General features: G+C 39.6%; 1 protein-coding gene and 1 long non-coding RNA gene across 2 annotated transcripts in view; one reads left to right on the top strand and one right to left on the bottom strand.

Moving 5' to 3' along the window:
* LOC127537692 (uncharacterized) overlaps positions 1-19,903 on the top strand; it is a 185,308-nt gene that overhangs the window by 80,069 nt on the left and 85,336 nt on the right. The window lies entirely within an intron of this gene.
* Positions 1-19,903, bottom strand: part of cnih3 (cornichon family AMPA receptor auxiliary protein 3) — a 118,377-nt gene that overhangs the window by 86,361 nt on the left and 12,113 nt on the right. The window contains 1 exon segment of the mRNA XM_022216162.2: positions 5,147-5,215. Within this exon segment, the coding sequence (XP_022071854.2) occupies positions 5,147-5,215 (69 nt within the window).

The following is a 19,903-nucleotide window of genomic DNA, read 5'->3' as shown; positions in this document are numbered from 1 at the left end:
CGCCCGTGTTTTCGATTTTTTTCCCCATTTTGTGTGCGGTGACGAGCATTGTCGAAATTTGGCCCCCCCCTCTCTACCGTTCAAGGAACGCTACAGCAAAGTTCGGGCGGTGTGACCGGGCCTTAAAGGCAAATAGTCTAGAGGGGGAACAGAGTCCGGGAAGTGGCGTGCCGGAGACGATGAACGGAGAGCAGGGATGAAGGCGGAGTGCGTCGTAGGGCAAGGGTGATGGAACAATGAACCAGAACAATGGCGCTGATTGTTCATTCGTGCTGGCTGCGCACTCAGCACAGCCGCTCATCATTATCTTGATGAGCCGGCTCGTTGCAGCCAGAGGGGCGTGACACAAACGCGTAAAAACTCTTCACATTACACTTACATACATGAATACATTTATGCATTTACATGCATAAACGGAAAAACATGGTCTGTCAGAAAGCGGCTACTTAATATTCACTGGACATCAGATTTATTTATCGGACAGCCTGGGAGAGCTGAGCATGTATGTGTAAGCTGCTGTATTAACTTATGAATTGGCTATTGTTGAAACATAATATTATGTAAGCCGAAAAAAATAAATGTTCCTACTTAAATAGCACACTGGATACACAGTAGCTCTAAATACATAAATCCCTGCATTAGCTCGAAAAAGCCTTTCAATCATATCAGGGATGAACTGGGGAAATGAGGAAGAATCTACAAAGGCAACTCTAAAAAGCCTTTGTTAGAGGGCTGAAACTTGTTGGTCCCACATCGATCCATCATACTTTGGCCACTGACATCCCATTTAAGTGCCACACATGCCATCTTCGTTGCACAAGGTCATGCTATTTGGCTTCCATCATGTCAGCTGTGTGACACCCACCAGATGGACCAGATTAAGGAAGTCAGGGTGCTGTAGCAAAGTGTATTAATGCAGGGAAGCAAATATGATAAGATGCTACTTCTCTGGAAACTTCATATGTATAAACCCTGGGAAATAAAACAGAGTGCTGATGTACACAATGTGTATTCATTACAATATGTCAAGAAATGATACAGAACACAAAGTTAAAATCTGTTTGAGTGCAGGTGCCGATTGTCAGATCAACCTAGAAAATGATTAAGCATAAATTTGAGGATTTTTATCAATTAGTAAATTTTGTTACAATTAATTTATAACTAGGCTATAACACAGGTGGAATAACAACATAATGAAGTCAACTGGGAGCCTTTTGTTGGCAAACGATGATTTGATAATATTATGCAAGAACAGCCATTGAAGACTCTTTAGTAAAATACTCTAAATGCTATACTAGGGTTTGTTGGACTCAAAAAGCAATACCTGTGCAGGAAAAATACTATTCAAGAGTAACAAACACAAGGTAGAAATCATGAAACCTGACTAGGTTGTGAAAATATAGGTGTTTGCGCAAACATAGGGATGAAACAGTGTAGTTGTGAACAATGTGATATGAGATTTTACATAAACAGCAAGTCACTTTAGGTAAATGTCATACGCATTTTAAGCTTGTTGTGTCATTTTACAGTGTTAAAATGACATGTTAAATGGTTCAAGGAGCCATGTTATGCAAAATCCAGTTTTTAATTGCTTTTGAACGTCATTATGTATCCACAGTGTGTCTGGAGTCCCACAAAATAGATCAGAAAGTGTGTATTTGAAGATGTCATTCAATTTTGCAGCCTATTATGATCTTGCTGCAGCATTAGCAGTGCCCCCAGTGATGTAGACATACAGAGTTGTTACTGCAGCCCTAATAAAGACATGATCTACACTGTACCTGAACCTGACCAACCCCAGATCATAACCCTATTCCCCACAGGCTTGTAGGCACTAGACATGGTGAGTGCATCACTTCTTCCGCCTGATGCACCCATCACTTGAAGTCTGGACTCATCAGAACACATGATCTACTTCCAGTGCTCCAGAGTCCAATCTTTATGCTACCCAGCAAACTGAAACCTTTGTTTTTCTGATTTGCCTCACCAATGAGTGGTTTTCTTAAAGCTACACAGCTGTTTTATGACATTCAGCTATAGTGTTTAACAACCTGTTTGATTGTCTGTCTGCTATTTGTGAGTGGTTGATAGATTATTACCTTCAGTTGAATGTTAAAAAAATGTTGTCATCATTGCCCCTGATGACAAAATCTCTCACATCAAGTTTGGGGCTCTGAGCGCCACGGTTCAGCCGAGCATCAGAAACCTTGGGGTGTTCTTTGACAAATCCATGTCAATGGAGACCCATTCAAGCCAGCTGGTGAAAAATCGCTTCTTCCAGTTGTGAAATATTGCCAAAATTAAGAATATTTTATCAAGCTCAGACCTTGAGATGATCATCCACGCTTTTTCCCCCTTGCGATTAGATTACTGCAACTCTCTTTTTATGTGCCTTAATAAGAGCTCTTTGAACCATCTGCAAATCATTCAGAACACTGCGGCAAGGCTTTTGACAGGAGCTCGTAAGTGGGATCATCTGATTACAATTTTATCTGCCTTACACTGGCTACCTGTTAAATTCCGGATTATTTTAAAATTTTAGTCATTACTTTTAGAGCATTACATGGACAAGCTCCACAATACATTCATGATCTTTTAATTCCATGCACTTCTTGTTGGTCACTCAGATCTTCTGAACAAAAGTTTCTGATTGTACCAAAAGCTCGCTACAAAACTAGAGATGATTTGGCATTTCAGGTCGTTGCTCCTCGTTTGTGGAATGCTTTACCGTGGTCCTTGCGTCTGGCTGATTCAGTCAACTCTTTTAAAAGTCAGCTGAAAACCCTGCTATTTAGACAAGCTTTTGGCTGACTGTATTTTAGCATCATGTTGTCATGTGTATTTATGTGTTGTTTTATATTGTTGTCATTTTGCATTCTATTGTGAAGCACTTCCTTTCTGTAAAAAGTGCTATAGAAATAAAGTTTACTGACGTGCTTGCTGTTTAGTCCCAATCCTTTGAGTTCCCTTTGCACTGCACATGCTCTTACTTTCACGATTAAACACCACCATGAATTCACCTGTTGATTTCCTACGATCATCTAAGAGTTTGTTCTGACCAAATTCATTCCTTAAAGATGATGGTTAACCACTATACTTCAGGTTCTAGTAATGCGTTGGATGGTTCTTAACCCAATTTTAGTAGTTTCAGCGATCTCCTTAGTTGTTTTCTTTGCTTGATGCAGGCCAATAATTTGACCCTTTTGAAACAAATTAACATCCTTTCCATGACTACAGGATATGTCTTCTGACATGGTTGTTTCAGAAATGAGAAGCTACTCACTGCATCATCTCGAGTTGAGTAAGTTGTTGTCTGCTGAAACGTATTCATCACTGCAATAATTATCCAATGGACAGCTCCTATTTGCTTAGTTAAATCCAAGTGGTGACCTTTTTTCTTTGGACAGGCAGTGTATAATATAAGGTAAAACCATTTTATCATGGATGAATGGGATGAAGAGCCTATTGGAGGCATTGACTCAGGATCTGACATCTCAGATGTAGAGGACTCAGACTATTGTCCACCTGGAGATGTCAGGCTGCCTGGAAATCAACCTCCTTTATGTGTCCCTCTGTCTGTTTTAAAATACGGAGGGAGATTAAACATGTTTTGATACCGTTTCAGTGATTGTTATGTGATAAAATTTGAATTAAAAGTGAAGAAAGAACATATCAAAACTGAAAATACTCTTTTGTTGAACAAAATATATAATGTCTAACCAACATGAAAGAAATGTCTCAAGTTTATTGCAAAAATGCATTGATTTCAATTGGGGTCATTTTTGACCCCACCCATGGAAGAGTGTAGGTATTGGTTGGCCATGCATCCAAGGGTTAAAGGAAAGAAAATGTAGTCCTTTGTTGTTTTGCTTTATTCGCCACAGAAATGTATATCTTTTCCCCATACTGAGAACAGCATGGAGAGCAATTTGAAGCATGATTACAGCTTTTATTTATACACTGACATTGTGAGACACTGACTATACAGTTGTGCTCATACAGAATTTATAAAATGTGCTCCATTCTTTAATGAAAACATGAATGATCAGAGCAAATACAATTGCATGAAAATAAATAGCTTTGTCTGAACACCAGCCCTAAATGAAAGAAAAATGTTTCCATTAACAAACATATGTGCTAAAAAATAAAAGGACAATATTTCGTAAATTTGGCCAGCGTATGTAAACTTATGAGCACAACAGTAGTTGCGTATAGTTACCACAAATGTTAGGTCCATGGATAAAGCTGCACATATGCGATTAGCTTACAAATTTTTATGCAACCATAAAAATGGAAAAAATACAAATCTGTCATTCCTTAAATGGCCACTTGAGGCTGTCTCCAAAAGCGAGACAATCCCCATAAAGATCCATGTTAAAATGTCCAACTTCATAGCATATATAAGCATACTTGCAGCCTGGTACAAAAACTGTTTTGGTCTCTATAGGGAATTTTCCCATTTGTGATGGCTGTCCAGGTGGTACATTTTCATATAACTCACCTGTTTAAAATGTATAAAGACTTGAAATTATGCAATGTAAGGGTGTGGCCGCTCAGAGTGACAGTTACGTAACTGGGCTTAGGACAGTTCATGACCTGTCTCAGCTCCACTCAAGGTAATGCACTGCCAAGCTAGCGACAAACAATCTCAACATCTTGATGCTGTATTCTTGTGCTTGCCTATCCATTGATATAACTGCAAATGAGAAAAAATGACCAGCATTTGGACTGCTAAGTGTTAATATTGTCATGTACAGGATCAAACTAACTGTAGATTCTGATTCATCTATGTTTGTGGCTTGTCACTTCTATTTTATTTATATTTGGATTCAAGGGTTTTCTTTTTCTGTAAAAGATGAGTCATTCATACTTAATGCTTTGGCCTTAAGTCCTATAATAAGAGTCTGCTTGTCAGCCAGGAAGTAAGAAGTAGAGGGCATACAAAACTAGCATGTTGCCAGCTGCTTGATTTAAAATTTATGGAGAGAGACACAGAATGAAGGTACAGAAATGTGGACCGGAAAAGACAGAAAATCTGTTGTAGTGTTCTGTCGTAACGTGCATGGCGTTTTTGCAATCATTAAAGAAAAATGTAGAGAAAATGTTTGGCAGCATGAATAAAAATGAAAAAGGAAAGCAAACCTACCGCATGGAGTGGGTTGCCCTGATCGATAGGCACCTTGAAGTCAGCCTGGAGCTCATCAAAAGCTGTTATCTGACACAGAGAGAGAGAAAAAGAAGTGATGACTGTATAATCAGTGAGATAGAGGGACAGCGAAGTACAAAATTTCTCACAGTGAAAGAGCATCATTATTGCCAACAGCCTGTAGTGAAGATTTATGTACCAAGCCTGGCTGCAGAAGACAGTGTTATTAGGTTGCCTTTACTTTCTGTTTAATAACAGGAATTAATCGTGGTGTACTATATTTTAATAATACCCAAACCAAAGTAATGAATGTATCCTATCATAATGTGCAGTATGTGTATCCACAGACTGATATATTATATTTCATTGGCTTAGAGCTTTATTGTCATCCAAAAACTATTAAATGACACTACAATAAACCATGCTGTTGACATTTAATAAAGTGGCCATAAGCAAGGCCACTGTAGTTTATTCTAAGTCAATAAACAAACACTGTCCTGCTGCTATGAATACATTGTAGTAGACTATTTATGTGTACTGTTTATCTAAGTAAAGTTTGCTAGAGCTTAGCTGTTTTAGGAATCAGCATTTTTTAACAAGACAGAATAGTCACAACATTAACCCTTTAAGTTGCAGTCAATTCCAGCCATTTTCAGTACAAAAAATCACTAATATTCTATTTGTAAATAAAAAAATATGATGAGAAATACAGGGAATATTGGACGCGCATTGCGAGGTGCATTTCCTTGAAAACGACCTATTCGTGGAGTATATACCGACTTCAAGACATGTTTTGGACAAAATATCTTACTGGCTTGTTTCGTCTGGATGTCCAAGGTTGGATTATGGCCGTTTTTTGTGGAATATTTTCATCTGTGTGTAATAATGAACCCAGAAATGTGAGTCGCGCTGTGTACGTTGAAGCCGTGCATAGAGAACGGATGGATGGATATTCGTTGTTTGTCGGACAAATGTGTTTATATTACCCGCTGTGGTAATCACATCTGAAAGTGGTTTATACCAGCGGATTCATGAGAATCTAAGCTTTCCATCGGCATATAGTGTTTGTATAATCACGTTTGCAGCCTTCGGACATTCTTTAAATTCCTATGCAAATTAGTAAGTGTACCACCGGCGGTACACTGAAGTTTAATGGGTTAAACCCATTGATTGGTTGCATGAACAACACTGAGAAACTTTCATCTTATTGCAATGCAGTGAGTTTCTGGGAAACGTTGGAACCTTGCATTCATGTAGATGTTACTTTAACATGGACCTACAGAGTACAGTACTTTTAATGGCTATACATACAACTACTTCTTTGTGAAGCCGTATTTTAAGGAATTTTAGCACTATGTTAACATCAGAATGCTAATGTTGTTCCTTGTGATCTTTCTTCGCAGCAGAAATTTTGGCATTTCACAGCAAGATAAGTACAGTTGTAATTCTAAGCATTTTAATAAGAGGCATCAATATCTGTAGCAACGTCAATGACTGCCAAGACTTTTCACTTAGCCTTAAAATATGTGTGTCATGGAATTATTGAAACTGTTTATGGTTAATGTCACATGATTTTGTACAAACTGTATTGTTGCTCTAAAAAGCATATATACTTGCTTGAGTTATGGAGGAATGTATTTTTTTATCTTTCATGTAATGTTGGGTACCGTTTTTGTGGCATTTTATTTACATTGGTTGCACGGGAACACATAATTTAGGCACAAAATCTTTTACCACACCTTTAAGCATGGAAATAAATAATATAACGGGTGAGCTTCTGCATGGTGTTATTATAAAGATAATATCGTGACTCTCCGTGATCCCTTGGAAAAGATTTCAATTTATTCTGACATTACCAAATAATAAAAGAAAATTACCAGTGTCCATAGCAAAGACTTCTCAAGAGTTTATATCAGTGTACTCGTAATTACTAGGGGTTGCTGACCCCTTCCCAAACCAAAAGCGACCTGACGATGATTTTGCTTAGACATTAACAATGTTTATGACTGGCATGGGATACTACTGTGTGAAAGCCAGTGACGGTGTCAAAATAAACGGCATTACTAATGGCGTTATTTTTTTCAGTAACGGGGAATCTAACCAATTACTATTTCCATCGTCACAACACTGTTACTGACGATTAAATGGGGCGCGTTATGCAGTAAAGCTACTCATTGAAGCCCTTGTATTTGGACTTGGCTCTCAGCCACAGAAACTGCAAAGCTGTTTGTCTGCTTATTTATTTGTTTATTTAGGTGAAGGAGTAGGGAGGGGCGAGACAACTGCATAAGTGATAATGATTGGCTACGATAGAGTAAGCTTTCACGGTAAGCCAACCAGTGGCAGTGTTCAGTTTACACTCACCCAAATTAGCAGAGAGAGGCTGCAGGAATGGTGAGTCCGGAGGGTAAGTGGGCATTTTCCAAGTGGAAGTACAGACACTACTTTATTCTCCCTGAGGTAAAAGGCAAAAACGTACATTATGTCCGCGAAGTATTTGTCCACCTCGATTGTAAGCAACTCTAATCTAATGAAGCAAATCTCAACGGCACATGCTCCTACGAAACTACAGGCCTAAAACACTGTTGTTGACACTGCTGATGATGATAGAAGGATAGGTGGGGCTAACGTCAGCTTTGCTAACAACAAAGGACACGGTGCCACGCCGTCCAAGCAGCTAAAGCTGTTTTTTTGGCTCCAGCTTCACAGACACGTGATACAGACTGAACTGAATGGAATGATGAGATAGGTATATTGTTGAGAACATGCTCCCATTCAATAGTTGACTCAGACTCCTTCAGAGACCTCATTGGCAAAATACATACTTTCATTTCTGGACTATTGAGCGCACCTGAATACAAGAAGTACCCACTAAATTTAAAAAGAAAAACACGGTAGTTCATGTGCATGAACGAGCCAAGTGGAAACGAGATGCTTGGAAATCTACTGGAGACTCCGTGTGTGACTTTATACTCCATGCGGTGTCTGCTCCCAAACTGCAGGGGGCAGTGTCGCAAGCACACAACTACCTAGTCTACGCAAGTACTATCCTAGAGTAGAAGAAGTCTGTCATTGTTTACACCACTTACAACATGGCATTTTACTGAATAGTTGCATTTCAGCAGCTAGTTTTAACTGCATGCCATGAACTGTTCAAAACTGAGATATCACGGTGGTCTCTGTGTGATGAATATTATAAATGCCTGTATTTCTGAATTTCTGCTGCTAGGAGCTAAAATGACACAATTCGTCCGCATGGAGCTGCACGGACCTCGCGGACGCGGCAAGCATGAAACAAGCTGTTTATGCTCACCATCGATTCATTGATGCCAGGCTTACGTGCAGCAGCTCTATTTCTTTCTTCGACAGGCAGATTGATTGCCTTTAGCTTAAAAGCTGCATCATATGCATTTCTGTGTGTGTGCATGAAGCACAAAATGACTGATCTGAAAAATTTAGTGTGAGTGCGTTTATTTAATCTGAACAATTTCATTGGTTCACTGTGACCTGTTCGATAACTTCATTGGTCTGATGTGACGAGGCTAAACGTACTGGCGGCATGAAGCTCGTTAGACCGTAAAATCTATAAATTGGCAGCATCATTGTATAAGCCGCAAACATGAAAAAAGTAGCAGCTTATGGTTCAGATATTACAATTGATGCCAAATAGCTAAAAATCAATGCCGACCTCAAAAGGGGATTTGAAGAATTAGAATACAGTATGTAACTCTATGCAACTGGCTTGTGAAACTTGCTTAGAAAAATATCCAAATTCTTAAACATATTTAAATTGAAAAAAAAGTAATGCAATAGTTACTTTCCCTGATAACTAGTTACTTCTATAGTGGAGTAAGTCAGTTACTCAGCTACTTTTTGGGAGAAGTAACTAGTAACTATAACTAATTACTTTTTAAAAGGAACGTGCCCAACACTGGTGACAGCAGAGAACAGCCCAAGTACTGCAAGTTAGCAAATAAAAGCAACACCATCAAAAGAAAGTAAAAGCAAACATGAAGTGCATAAAGGACATAAAGACATCCATGAAGGCATACTTCACACCTCATGATTGTTGCTCATAAGAGAAACAGCTAAAAAGAAAAAGTCATGTCCAAACCATCGTATTTCAAATATAAGCAGTATTCAGCTTGTACACAAAATGTTATCAAGCTAAAACAGAACACCAAACTGCAGCGACTCACACTTGCCAACCAGCCACAAACTAGAAATCCCTGTGAGTCAGCGCTCAGGGCTGCATATAACAGAAGCTCACAGCACCGAGAGCAGCAAAAAGAGACAAAACTGTTCAAGCTGTGTCAGGCTGCTCAGGGATCTTGAGTGAAGAGCCTGATTCAAGTCCAGCCAATTTTTTTTTTTAATTGGATTGATGTCTGGGCTTTCACACTGCCACCGCAAAACATTAACCCTGTCGTCTGTAAACTATTTCCATGTGGCTTTGGCTGTATGCTGCAGGTTATTGTCTTGCAGGAAAACAAATCTTCTCCCAAGTCCCTGTTATCTGACTGACTCCTGCAGTTTTTTTTTAAAAAATACTTTGTTGCTTTCATTTTACACTCCACCTTACCAAGCCTTCCAGAACCTGCTGCCGAGAAGCATCCCCACATCATGATGCAGCCACCACCATGCCAAACAACCTGTCTAGTCTGAAAAGCTCAATTTTTTTTTTTCTCATAAGACCAAAGAATCCTCTTCGGCTTGACTCTAAAGTCACAGTCATGCCTTCTTGTGAATTCTAGTTGCGATTTAATATTACTGATTTTCTGCACTGGTTTTCTGGTTGCCACTAATCTGCAACTCTTTGGTGAAAAAACAGCAACAGTTGCTCTATAAACAGTCCCTCCCATCTCAGCTGTGGAAGCCTATAACTTCTTCAGAGGAGTCATAGGTGTCTTGGTGGCCCTCTCACTAGTTTATTTCTTGCACAGGCACTTGGTTGTTGAGGAGAGTCTGCTCTAGGAAGATTTGTGCATGTGTCATATCCGTTCATTTCTTAATAAATGATTTAACTGTACTCCAAACAGTCAGTGATTTGGACTTTTTTTATTCCTTCCCCGACTGATGCTTTTCAGTAACCTTTTCTCTGAGTTCCTTGGAGTTATCTTTTGTTTATAGTGTAGTAATAGCCAAGAGTACTGATTCCCAAGTGACCGGACCTCCCAGATACAGGTGTCTTTATACTACAGTCACTTGTCACACATTCATTGCACTCAGACGACCTCCATTTCATAACTGTGTGACTTCTGGCATCAAAAAGCTGAACCTATGTTGAATTCTTTGAGTCACTTTAAAGGAAGTGAATATTTATGCAATTACTCATTTTTCATTTTATATTTTAAACAATTTACATTACTTTGTTTAACTTTGTTTTCGCTTTCACATTAAAGAATAACTTTCTATAAATTGACTATAATTTAACATTGAAAAGCAATAAAAAGGGAAAACTTTCAAGACGGTTAATACTCTGTATGAGTTGGAGCCACAGGTGTCAACAAGAACGAAAGTCAGAAAATCCTGAAGGTTTGTACGATATTTCATTAAATGGCTGTTGAGATTTTGTTCAGATAAGTAAAAATTTGTCCTGCTAGTGGCTATATATAAAATGTCATGGTCAGTAGCATCCATTAACTACGGGCTCAACTGTTTGTGTAAACCTTAATGGCTATTGATCCAATAATTGTCAAGACACTTCACTTAAAGCCACACATGTAGTGTAAACCTCATGGTGAAGCTGCCCTGAGACATCAGATTCATTATATCCCAGTTTTACTGCAGCCACCTGCTGCAATGTCAGGCAAGAAAATTGCCCCTGACATGGACATTACATGTAACCACAGCTCTTTTTAAGTGCCTCTTACTTGGAGGCATTACATAAACACTTCTACCATTTTGGAATTGACTCTTCAGTCTTGCCATCATTAACACAATCTGCTCCAGTTAAAATGTTGAAACAGTTCTGCCCACAAGGCACAACATTTGCATATAATAGAAATGAGACTCTCTTGGATCTGTGTTGTTAGATCCCACCATCCACCCACTGCTGCGTCATGGGATAGTTCTTGATGATTGCAAAGTCAAGTAATAAGGAACAGCAGAGAAACGGTGCAACAGTTCCAATGATGTTGCATATGCTGCAACAGAAGCAATTGCACTACAAAGGCAGATGTCATTGCTTGACTAGCTGGGCCTCCGGAGGGAACTGTGTGTGAGTATGAAAGAGCCAGAGAGATACTGCAGGAAAAGATACGAGTGTGTCGCTCAGTGTATCTGCGCATATGATACTCTCTGTGTCTCCAGTGTGTGCACACCATGGGGGAATTGTGAGATGTGAGCGCAGCATGAGTATATCACTTTCTGTGTATGGAGAGTATGTAAAATTGGATTACTCTTTGTGTGGTATGAAAATACTATCCATGCATTGTGTGTTGTGTGAGCAAGAAACAGAAGAGGCAGTGGCGTGTGTGTTTGTACATGTGAATGTGTGTGCGGGGAATTAACATCAGAGGTTCGCACCAATCCTGGGTTATTTCCCTGGGCTCACCCCAGCAACGACAGGCAGCTCTTTACATGTTATTTCCCCATGGATCCTAATAGTGATCCTGGCTCATTGCCTTGCTCTGTTACAGTGTGTTAACTTCCCTCAGGCTGTTCCTCATGGGTGATGGGAACTCACACACACACACAGCCTTCATGGTTGCATAAATCCAAGCCTACAGTGAACCGCTGTGTGTATTCATGCACAGGAACACACTTCCACAGAGACATATACATGAATGTGTTGCAGAAATATATATATATATATATATATATATATATATACACACACACACACACACACATACACATCCCTATGTGCACCACATGAGATGAGCATTATAGACTACATGTTTGGATGTCAGGCTTAAGGTATCATTCAAACTTGGGTTTTATTTCTGTCATTTCTGTTAGTCATGATAGCACTGAACCGTCTAGGTAGGGGTAGAAGTGGCAGCACATAATGCAAAGCAACTCAGATTAATCCAGCTCATCCTCATTACTAGTCTAGATGACATGCTAGCTGCCCCAGGTTCTACTCCACAGGGAAGTGTCCAAGCAGTTTCCTAAGTTGTTTCCAAGATGATTCACCTCAACTGGTTCAACCTGAAGGGTCTACTTAAAGATCCGTCTAAGCGTCTGAGGATGAAGCCAGCCATCCTGCAAAGGGAGTTTAGTTTGATTGCTTGTATTGGTGGCATCATCAAAATATAGTTTTAATTGACCTGTAAATTAGGAGTTTCACCAACAGGTTCTTCTTTGAATATTGCCACCTCATCACCCAAGAGGAGTTTATGCACCCAACACTGAGACATGACACTGAGAGAACAGGAACAATTCAAAAACCTTGAAGGACTAGCAACTTCAGAAGAAGGCTGCCTTGCTTGGATCAGGTATCGACTCTCCTGAGGTCAGTCCTGGGAAGAGAATTGGCTATAAAGCAAATGGTTCTTAGGCAAGGAGTCGGAGCAAGAACGACTCAAGGACCCTGAAGAGTGGCAGCTTCGAACAAAAGCTACTCATCCTAGATCAAGGACACCAAGGTTTACTTAAGCCGGGTTTTGGGGAGAAGCTCAGCTATACCCATGGAGATCAGGCTGCAAAATCGGTATACAATATATTCCTATTACTTTGTCTTACTAGTAGGTCAAGAAATCTGTGTATGTGTGTTCTCTGCATATCTCAACAACCAGATATTCAATCCACTTCAATCTTGGTTAGTGTATTGCTTGGGACCCGAGGATGAATCTCTTTCAGTCCTCACGTTGGCCTTTGCTTGTTTGCGGATGGAATTTCTGTGACTAGGCAAAATCCTCAACTGCAAAATATATGCTGCTGTTGATCAAACAATAGATTTTAGAAGAAATCTGTCTGTAAACATCAGATTTAACCAATGACAGCGGGAACTGCACTAGTCAGGAAATAAATACCAAAGGTGAGCACAGTCAAGAGGTTAGAATACTTTGATGCTAGAGTGTCGCTTTGCATAAAACAAAATGTATTGTAAAACCTGTATAACATGATCTTGATAACCTGGAAATTAGTACAAAACATTTGAGTACTAGTGTTTCTTGCCCTAACAAGCATCTTTTTAGCAGTGGTGTCATATTACCAAATATTAGCAATTAGCTTGGGACATAAAGTGTGCCAATTGCCATTAGGGAAACTACAAAGATTAGGCCTACTTCTTAATGAACTGGTATGTTCCTTAATGGAACAATACACTCTATAAAGGAATTTCTTCCCCTTGATCTTACACTGCTCAGTCAGTCATCATCACAAGCAGCATTCGCCCCTGAAGTGCAGACCACAAGACCAAAGCTCAAATCTGTGACATGCTCAGAGGGTGCTTCCTGCTCAAGATTCTCTGGCAATGTGGGTTCTGTTTGTGCACATCCAGTTCTATTTTGATGTGGATGTTCACTTTAACAGTCTGCTTTGAAGTCAAGGTTGGCTGGCAGAAACAGCCAGCAAGCTGGCACTCTCTGCTTCACTCTAGGCATACTGAATTCAGCATAAACAGTGCGTTTCAATGCCGACTCTCTCTGCTAGTGGAATGACACCTTGCTGTACTCGTGTCTGCATGGGAGCGAGAGTGGAACAAAGATGTGGCTACTGCCTAATTTATCATGTTTCTGTATGCTGATGTAAGTTTGCAGTTGAAGTTATGAACAACAAAAGACATGATTTTCCCTTCATGCAGCCTTCACATAGAGTAAAGGTTAGTAAGACTGAAAAGAACATCCACAATCAGAGAAATCTCCCCTTTAATTTGAAATATTACGAGGTTCACTTAAATTATTTAAAGTCTTGCTTCAATTATTCACACAATTTGGTTTAATTTTCTGCAAAATCTTTGACTTGTGTGAAGCCAATTATCAAACATTGCCTTTAATATGGTTACTGACAATAGTGCTAGACATAATTAATGCAATCTGTAAGTTTGTTTACCAGCTTTAACCAACAAACAGGATGCAAAGATTGCAAACCAGGCTACCCAATTTCCACATGAAATGCATCAAATTTTCATCCATCAGAGGAAATGTGAAATGTTATATCTATTTGAGTGTTGAAAACGGTATGGTGCGAGTAAGCCTGTGTTGGTTTGTTGCTTGTGACTCATTTTTTAGTAACAGCAGGTTGTTTGTTTAGTAATCAATTGATAGAAAAGTAAAGAGGCAACCAAAAATGATTGACAGTGTCCAGCGTGGACTGGATGCAGTACAAACAACTCCATATGCAAGGGTTCATGAACTGATACCGTTAGCATGACTAAGTTTCTCATTTCCATTTTGAAAACCTTTGTATTTTAAACAATGTCACTGACTAAAACTGAATGAGCTGCTTTTCTCTCTCTTTTGTTTAACCCCCCTGCAGGACTTCGTGCGAAACATCAAACTATCCTGTTTCATGCAGACTTCTCAGCGGTCACTGTTTGTCCATGTGCTGGGAGGTGACTTGTGTTTTAATCGCCAACATGTTCTTGTCATTGTCGGCCTGTATCTGTGCTGAACACCTTGGCAAGGGGAGAAAGCTAGAGGAGGCAGTTTCCCTGATGCCTGCAGGCCCAGTTAACCCCTTCCTTCCCTGTGACAAGATCAAATGAAGCAAATCTCGTCTTTTGGAAATTTCTAAATCAGTGTTTTATGCTGCGAACACTTTGTGCATGGGTCACCTGTCATGACTTTCTGCAAGGCATGAAAGACAGACAATGAGCACATATGCAGACACATCACTACAGCAGAAGTGACAACATCTTCTGAGTGGTGCGAGAAACGATGCTGCAGTGACATTATTGCAGGACAATGTCCGTGTTTGTTCCGAAATCGATGGCAGTAGATATATTACCATGGAAACATTGATTCCAGGAGCACTCACTTTCCCATCCTTGCAGGCTGTTATCGACACAGCCTTGTGAAGGTTCATCTTTGTTTCATACCCACAGACTAGAGGTCACCAGAGAAAGAGGGAAAGCAAATGAACTTAAGAGACAGAAAATTGTATTAAGAATGTTTTGTCCTGTCTAGTTTGTACAGAGGTGGGATTTTTCTTACAAATGCATACCTATCAACCTCATCTCGCTCTGCCAATGTCCATATGACTCTAATCAGAATGTGGTATTGTCATGAACCTGGAGGCTTGCTGAAAAACCCATGAAGACCCACAAAATGACCACAGTTTGTCAAAAATGACAATAGGCCATTTTCCATTGCAGAAACAACACTGTTCTTTGTGGCCAAAACCTTTAAACATGTTTTGACTGAAAGTGCGGCCCTTGTACAACCTTGTTCAGGGCTGTTTTTGTAAAGAAAAAGTACCTACTCCAGGATAGATACTTCTGAGCGACCCTGAAAAGCTGCAGCGTTGGCCTCGACAGTGATTGATTAAACCTGGAGGGCACAAGTGCATTTTTTCTTCCCTCTTGATGTCCTCGTTAAGTAGCACTCTTCTCTTCAGAAACATCCCCATCTTCAATGTAAAGTTCACCAACTAAAATAACTTAATGAACCTTCCCTTGTTCTTTTTTACAACACGTGTTTAGTATTACATTTACATGCAGTTACTACTATTTGTCATAGTTTTAGCAAACTCAGAGTAGAAGTCATGAATAAAGCTGTTGGATTCTATATTGCAAAGGAAACAGAAAGGTTAAAAGTACTGATTACAAGGCAGCTGTACAAATGTTTGCCCCAAGCTCCGTTTGTGGAAAGCTGCCTTCTGTTTATGGTGACAGTCCCACAAAGAACTATCAGTGACTAGTAGGTCATAGTAATTCAGTATCCAAGAGGTAAAGGGCCAGATACCAACAACAAGGAAAATGACCAGAAGACATTTATCTTATGACCAAGAATTTTAATTGGTAATGCTACTTTTTGTTTTTTGAATAGGCAAACAAAAATCTATTTACTAATATTTAAAATGTTGCAACTTCACATGGTGATAATATGTCAGGGATTGTGTTTACAGCTTCTTACGTGACCCCATTGTATAGAAAAAGCAAAGCTACATTCAGGGATATTAAAGGTAATTACATGTCATTTGGGTCATTCCATTAAAAAAACCTTAAGTGCCTTCCACCTGAACAATCATCCTATAAAAGTTTTCAAGAATACAGGTGCATAAAGTACACAGGGCTGGGTCAAATTATTGTGCATTTTGATCCCTCATAACATTATTCACAAAGGACCAAGTCACATTAAATTTTTAGGGATAAAATCAAATTAGTGCTCTGTAAATAGAAATAGATCATGTTTACATCCAAGATCTTATTTTTGTTAGGCACATCTGTTCTCAGTAACCAACTCTAAGCACCAGTTTAATGTTGAATATTATGGTTTTGATGTCTCTATGTCTCTGACAGTGAGTCATAGGAACAAGTATTGCCATCCTTGCCAATGTGCAAATGAGATAAAAACTGTGAATAATATGGAGGAATTTGCAGGCATCCTGCTATTAAAACTCTCTACCTACTGACTCTTAGAATATCCCTCCCTGACTGGAACCACCACAACAGCTAGTGAGTATCTGCTGTTGTTAAGGTTATAGTAATTCAAGAGTGTACATAGGGGATTTTTTTAAGCGTTGATAACCTGTTACATTCTCATGCACAAAGAAAAGGCAACATTCCCCTCCGTGTTAGCTGTCACAGTTAACACATTACCTTCTTTCTCTCTGAGCAGTACCAAGCAATACTAGCAATTATCATTCCATCTGTGCAATGTGACAAATCCCGTCACACTCAAGTTGCAAGTGAAAGGAATGAGATGATTACGTGGCTAATCTGTAGCAAGACAGGTGTGAGGCTTACACATATTTTCTGAAGAATAACTGATTTGATAAATTATTTATTAAACCCCTAAGGAGATCTATATGTACTTATCATTTGAACACCAACCTGTCCATCATCTATGCTGCTACTCGTCTCCAAGTACTGCCAATGCTGACTGTTATCCATTGCTGCATGCATGAAGCAACAGTGGATTTTCTGAGTTCACTTCGCATGGAAGAAAAATCAATGCAAATCCAGTTGATTTTAAATCCGCAAATCCTCACAAGCTTTACCGTGTCAACTGCAATCACTTGGCCCAGAGAAATTTTCACAAACTGAACATACCTAGGAAGAAATAATGATTTGTCTGATGCTGGATGTTGGGCTGGTTAATGGGAATAGTCATTAAACCTGTGGAAACCTAATCATTATTAATCAAGGTAGTTGCTAGAGGTACGGACCCGTACTTTCCATTTGCCAATCAGATACGCGAAATCTGGTCACGTGACTCCCGGTAGATGCTGGAGGTACAGACCCGTAGCATCGGTACTACAGGTACAGACCCTAAACCTGACCCTAACACTAACCCTATCCTTAACCTTTGCTTACCTTTCAACAGTTTGCAGTGGTTAGCAGCTTCCTGACTCGCGAGACTCACGTACAGGTCTGTATCTGTCTGGCAAATGGAAAGTGCCGTATCCGTAGGCCACAGGCTACGGGTACGGGTCCGTATCTGTAGACACTACCATTAATCAAACCTGTTGTTAAGACATTCAAGATGTGAAAAAAAAAAAAACTTGCGCTGTGAGTTCTGTGAAACTGCCATCAGCATCTTGTAATATCATTAGTGACACAGATAATGAGTAGGAATGAAAAAGCTTTGAAAACTGCACACGTTTGTAACCAAACATTGGCAATTATCTGACAAGGTTTAAACATGGAATGCTGGAGGAGAGGCAGATGGAGTAAAGAAAGAAGAAGAAGAAGAAGAAGGGAAAGCAAGGATAATGATTCTCCCATCTAATCCTCCAGAGTATATGCACTGTGCAGAAGAACAATAGAAACAGTGGAGTCAGAATGATGGATGAGGAGCCAGCAGGGGTTAATGAACACGTGGATTGATGCTGAGCCAACCCAGCTATACAGTGAACACCACCTCCATTAGCCTTCGGTGCCTGGTGCCAGAAAGCTGTGTTGACTGTTTGCTTCATTGAGATTACAATCAATTGTATCATCCTATGCATTTCTTCCCCCTGACGTCTTACTAGGGCACCTTGAGCATGAGCTGCTTCCTCATTTGTCCAACTCACCGGAGCATGATAAAAAGTCACTGTGGCTCTGCTAAATCTGACACCTACACAACCTGTATTCAATTGTTATTTCTTGTTCTGTCATTTTTTGACTTGTCTTAACCTTTAGGGATATGTCTTGGGCTGGATTTATAGTCTTATTAGACAATGCTGTGCATTGATTAGCTTCTGGCCTTTTTTAATGTCATTCACCCTTTTCACTACATTATTCCAGTCCTCTATTTAAGCATAGTATTTAATAGATATCATGGCATTTTCAAAACCAGAGACATGCATTACCTAAAGCCATGATAATAAAGATAGCAGAAATCAGTAGGTGTTATTTTGTGGTTAAAATAGAATTAAGAGTCACACAATCATACAGGTTTTAGAAAACCCTCCAGGTGAGCCAAACATGCTTCGAAAGAAAAAGATAAACTGTAATATAATTACCTAAACTGTGTCTTTTCTTCTGTAGCGAGGAATTACTGCCAGCACTCAAGTGTGCTCCATGGTAGTTTTATCTTCAAAATAGTTTAATTTACAGGTGTTTCTGAATGTCCACCTGTTCCTATTTCTCACATTATTGGATTTGTAAGCCAGATAATCAGCTGTCTAGTTTGATTTATTCCTTTTAACTTTTCTTTATGTCCATCTGATTCCAAAGCAAATGTTGCAATATGAAACATCATCATTAGCAAATCACAAAGGCTGCAATTTAGGATATATTTTATGCAACATGTCTGACCTAGGGTTTAAACTGTTGTGTCAGTGGCTTTCCTCAATTTATAAGCTGCACAACTCAGTTAGTCTCATCCACTTTATGTTTTTCTCACTGTCCACTGTTCACGGAAACAGACCACAACTTACACATTTTTTTTTAAATTTGTTTTTGATACCTGTAAGCATCATATGTATGTGTATATATCTACAGTATCTAACAAAAGTGAGATTTCTGCAAATATTTAATTCTATCTTTTCATGGGACAACAATGAAGAAATGACACTTGGATAGAATGTCAAATAGTCAGTGTACAGCTCGCATTCAATGTAAATTTACCGTCCCCTCAAAGTAACTCAGCACACAGCCATTAATGTCTAAACCACTGGAAACAAAAGTGAGTATACCCCTAAGTGAAAATGTCCAAATTGGGTTAGCCATTTTCTCTCCCTGTGTCATGCAACTCGTTAGTGCACACTGGATCAAATTGGTCTGCATGCCTGTCGTCCCAGAAGGAAGCCTCTTCTAAAGAGGATGCGCAAGAAAGCCCGCAAACAGTTTGCTAAAGACAAGCAGATTAAAGGCATGGATTACTGAAACCATGTCCTGTGGTCTAATGAGACCCAAATAAACTTATTTGGTTCAGATGTTGTCAAGCATGTGAGGAATACAACCAGGTGAAGAATACAAAGACAAGTGTGGCTTGCCTACAATCAAGCATAGTGGTGGGAGTATCATGGTCTGGGGCTGTATGAGTGCTTCTGGCACCGGGTGCTACAGTACATTGAGGGAACCATGAACGCCAACATGTACTGTGACATACTGAAGCAGAGCATGATCCCCTCCCTTTGGAAACTGGGCCGCTGTTCAGTATTCTACGATGACGACCCCAAACACAACTCCAAGATGACCACTACCTTGCTAAAGAA

Source organism: Acanthochromis polyacanthus, chromosome 16 (assembly GCF_021347895.1).
Source record: "Acanthochromis polyacanthus isolate Apoly-LR-REF ecotype Palm Island chromosome 16, KAUST_Apoly_ChrSc, whole genome shotgun sequence".
Lineage (NCBI taxonomy): Eukaryota > Metazoa > Chordata > Actinopteri > Pomacentridae > Acanthochromis > Acanthochromis polyacanthus.
The sequence above is the reverse complement of the archived record's forward strand: the minus strand, read 5'-3'. Positions and strand labels throughout refer to the sequence as shown.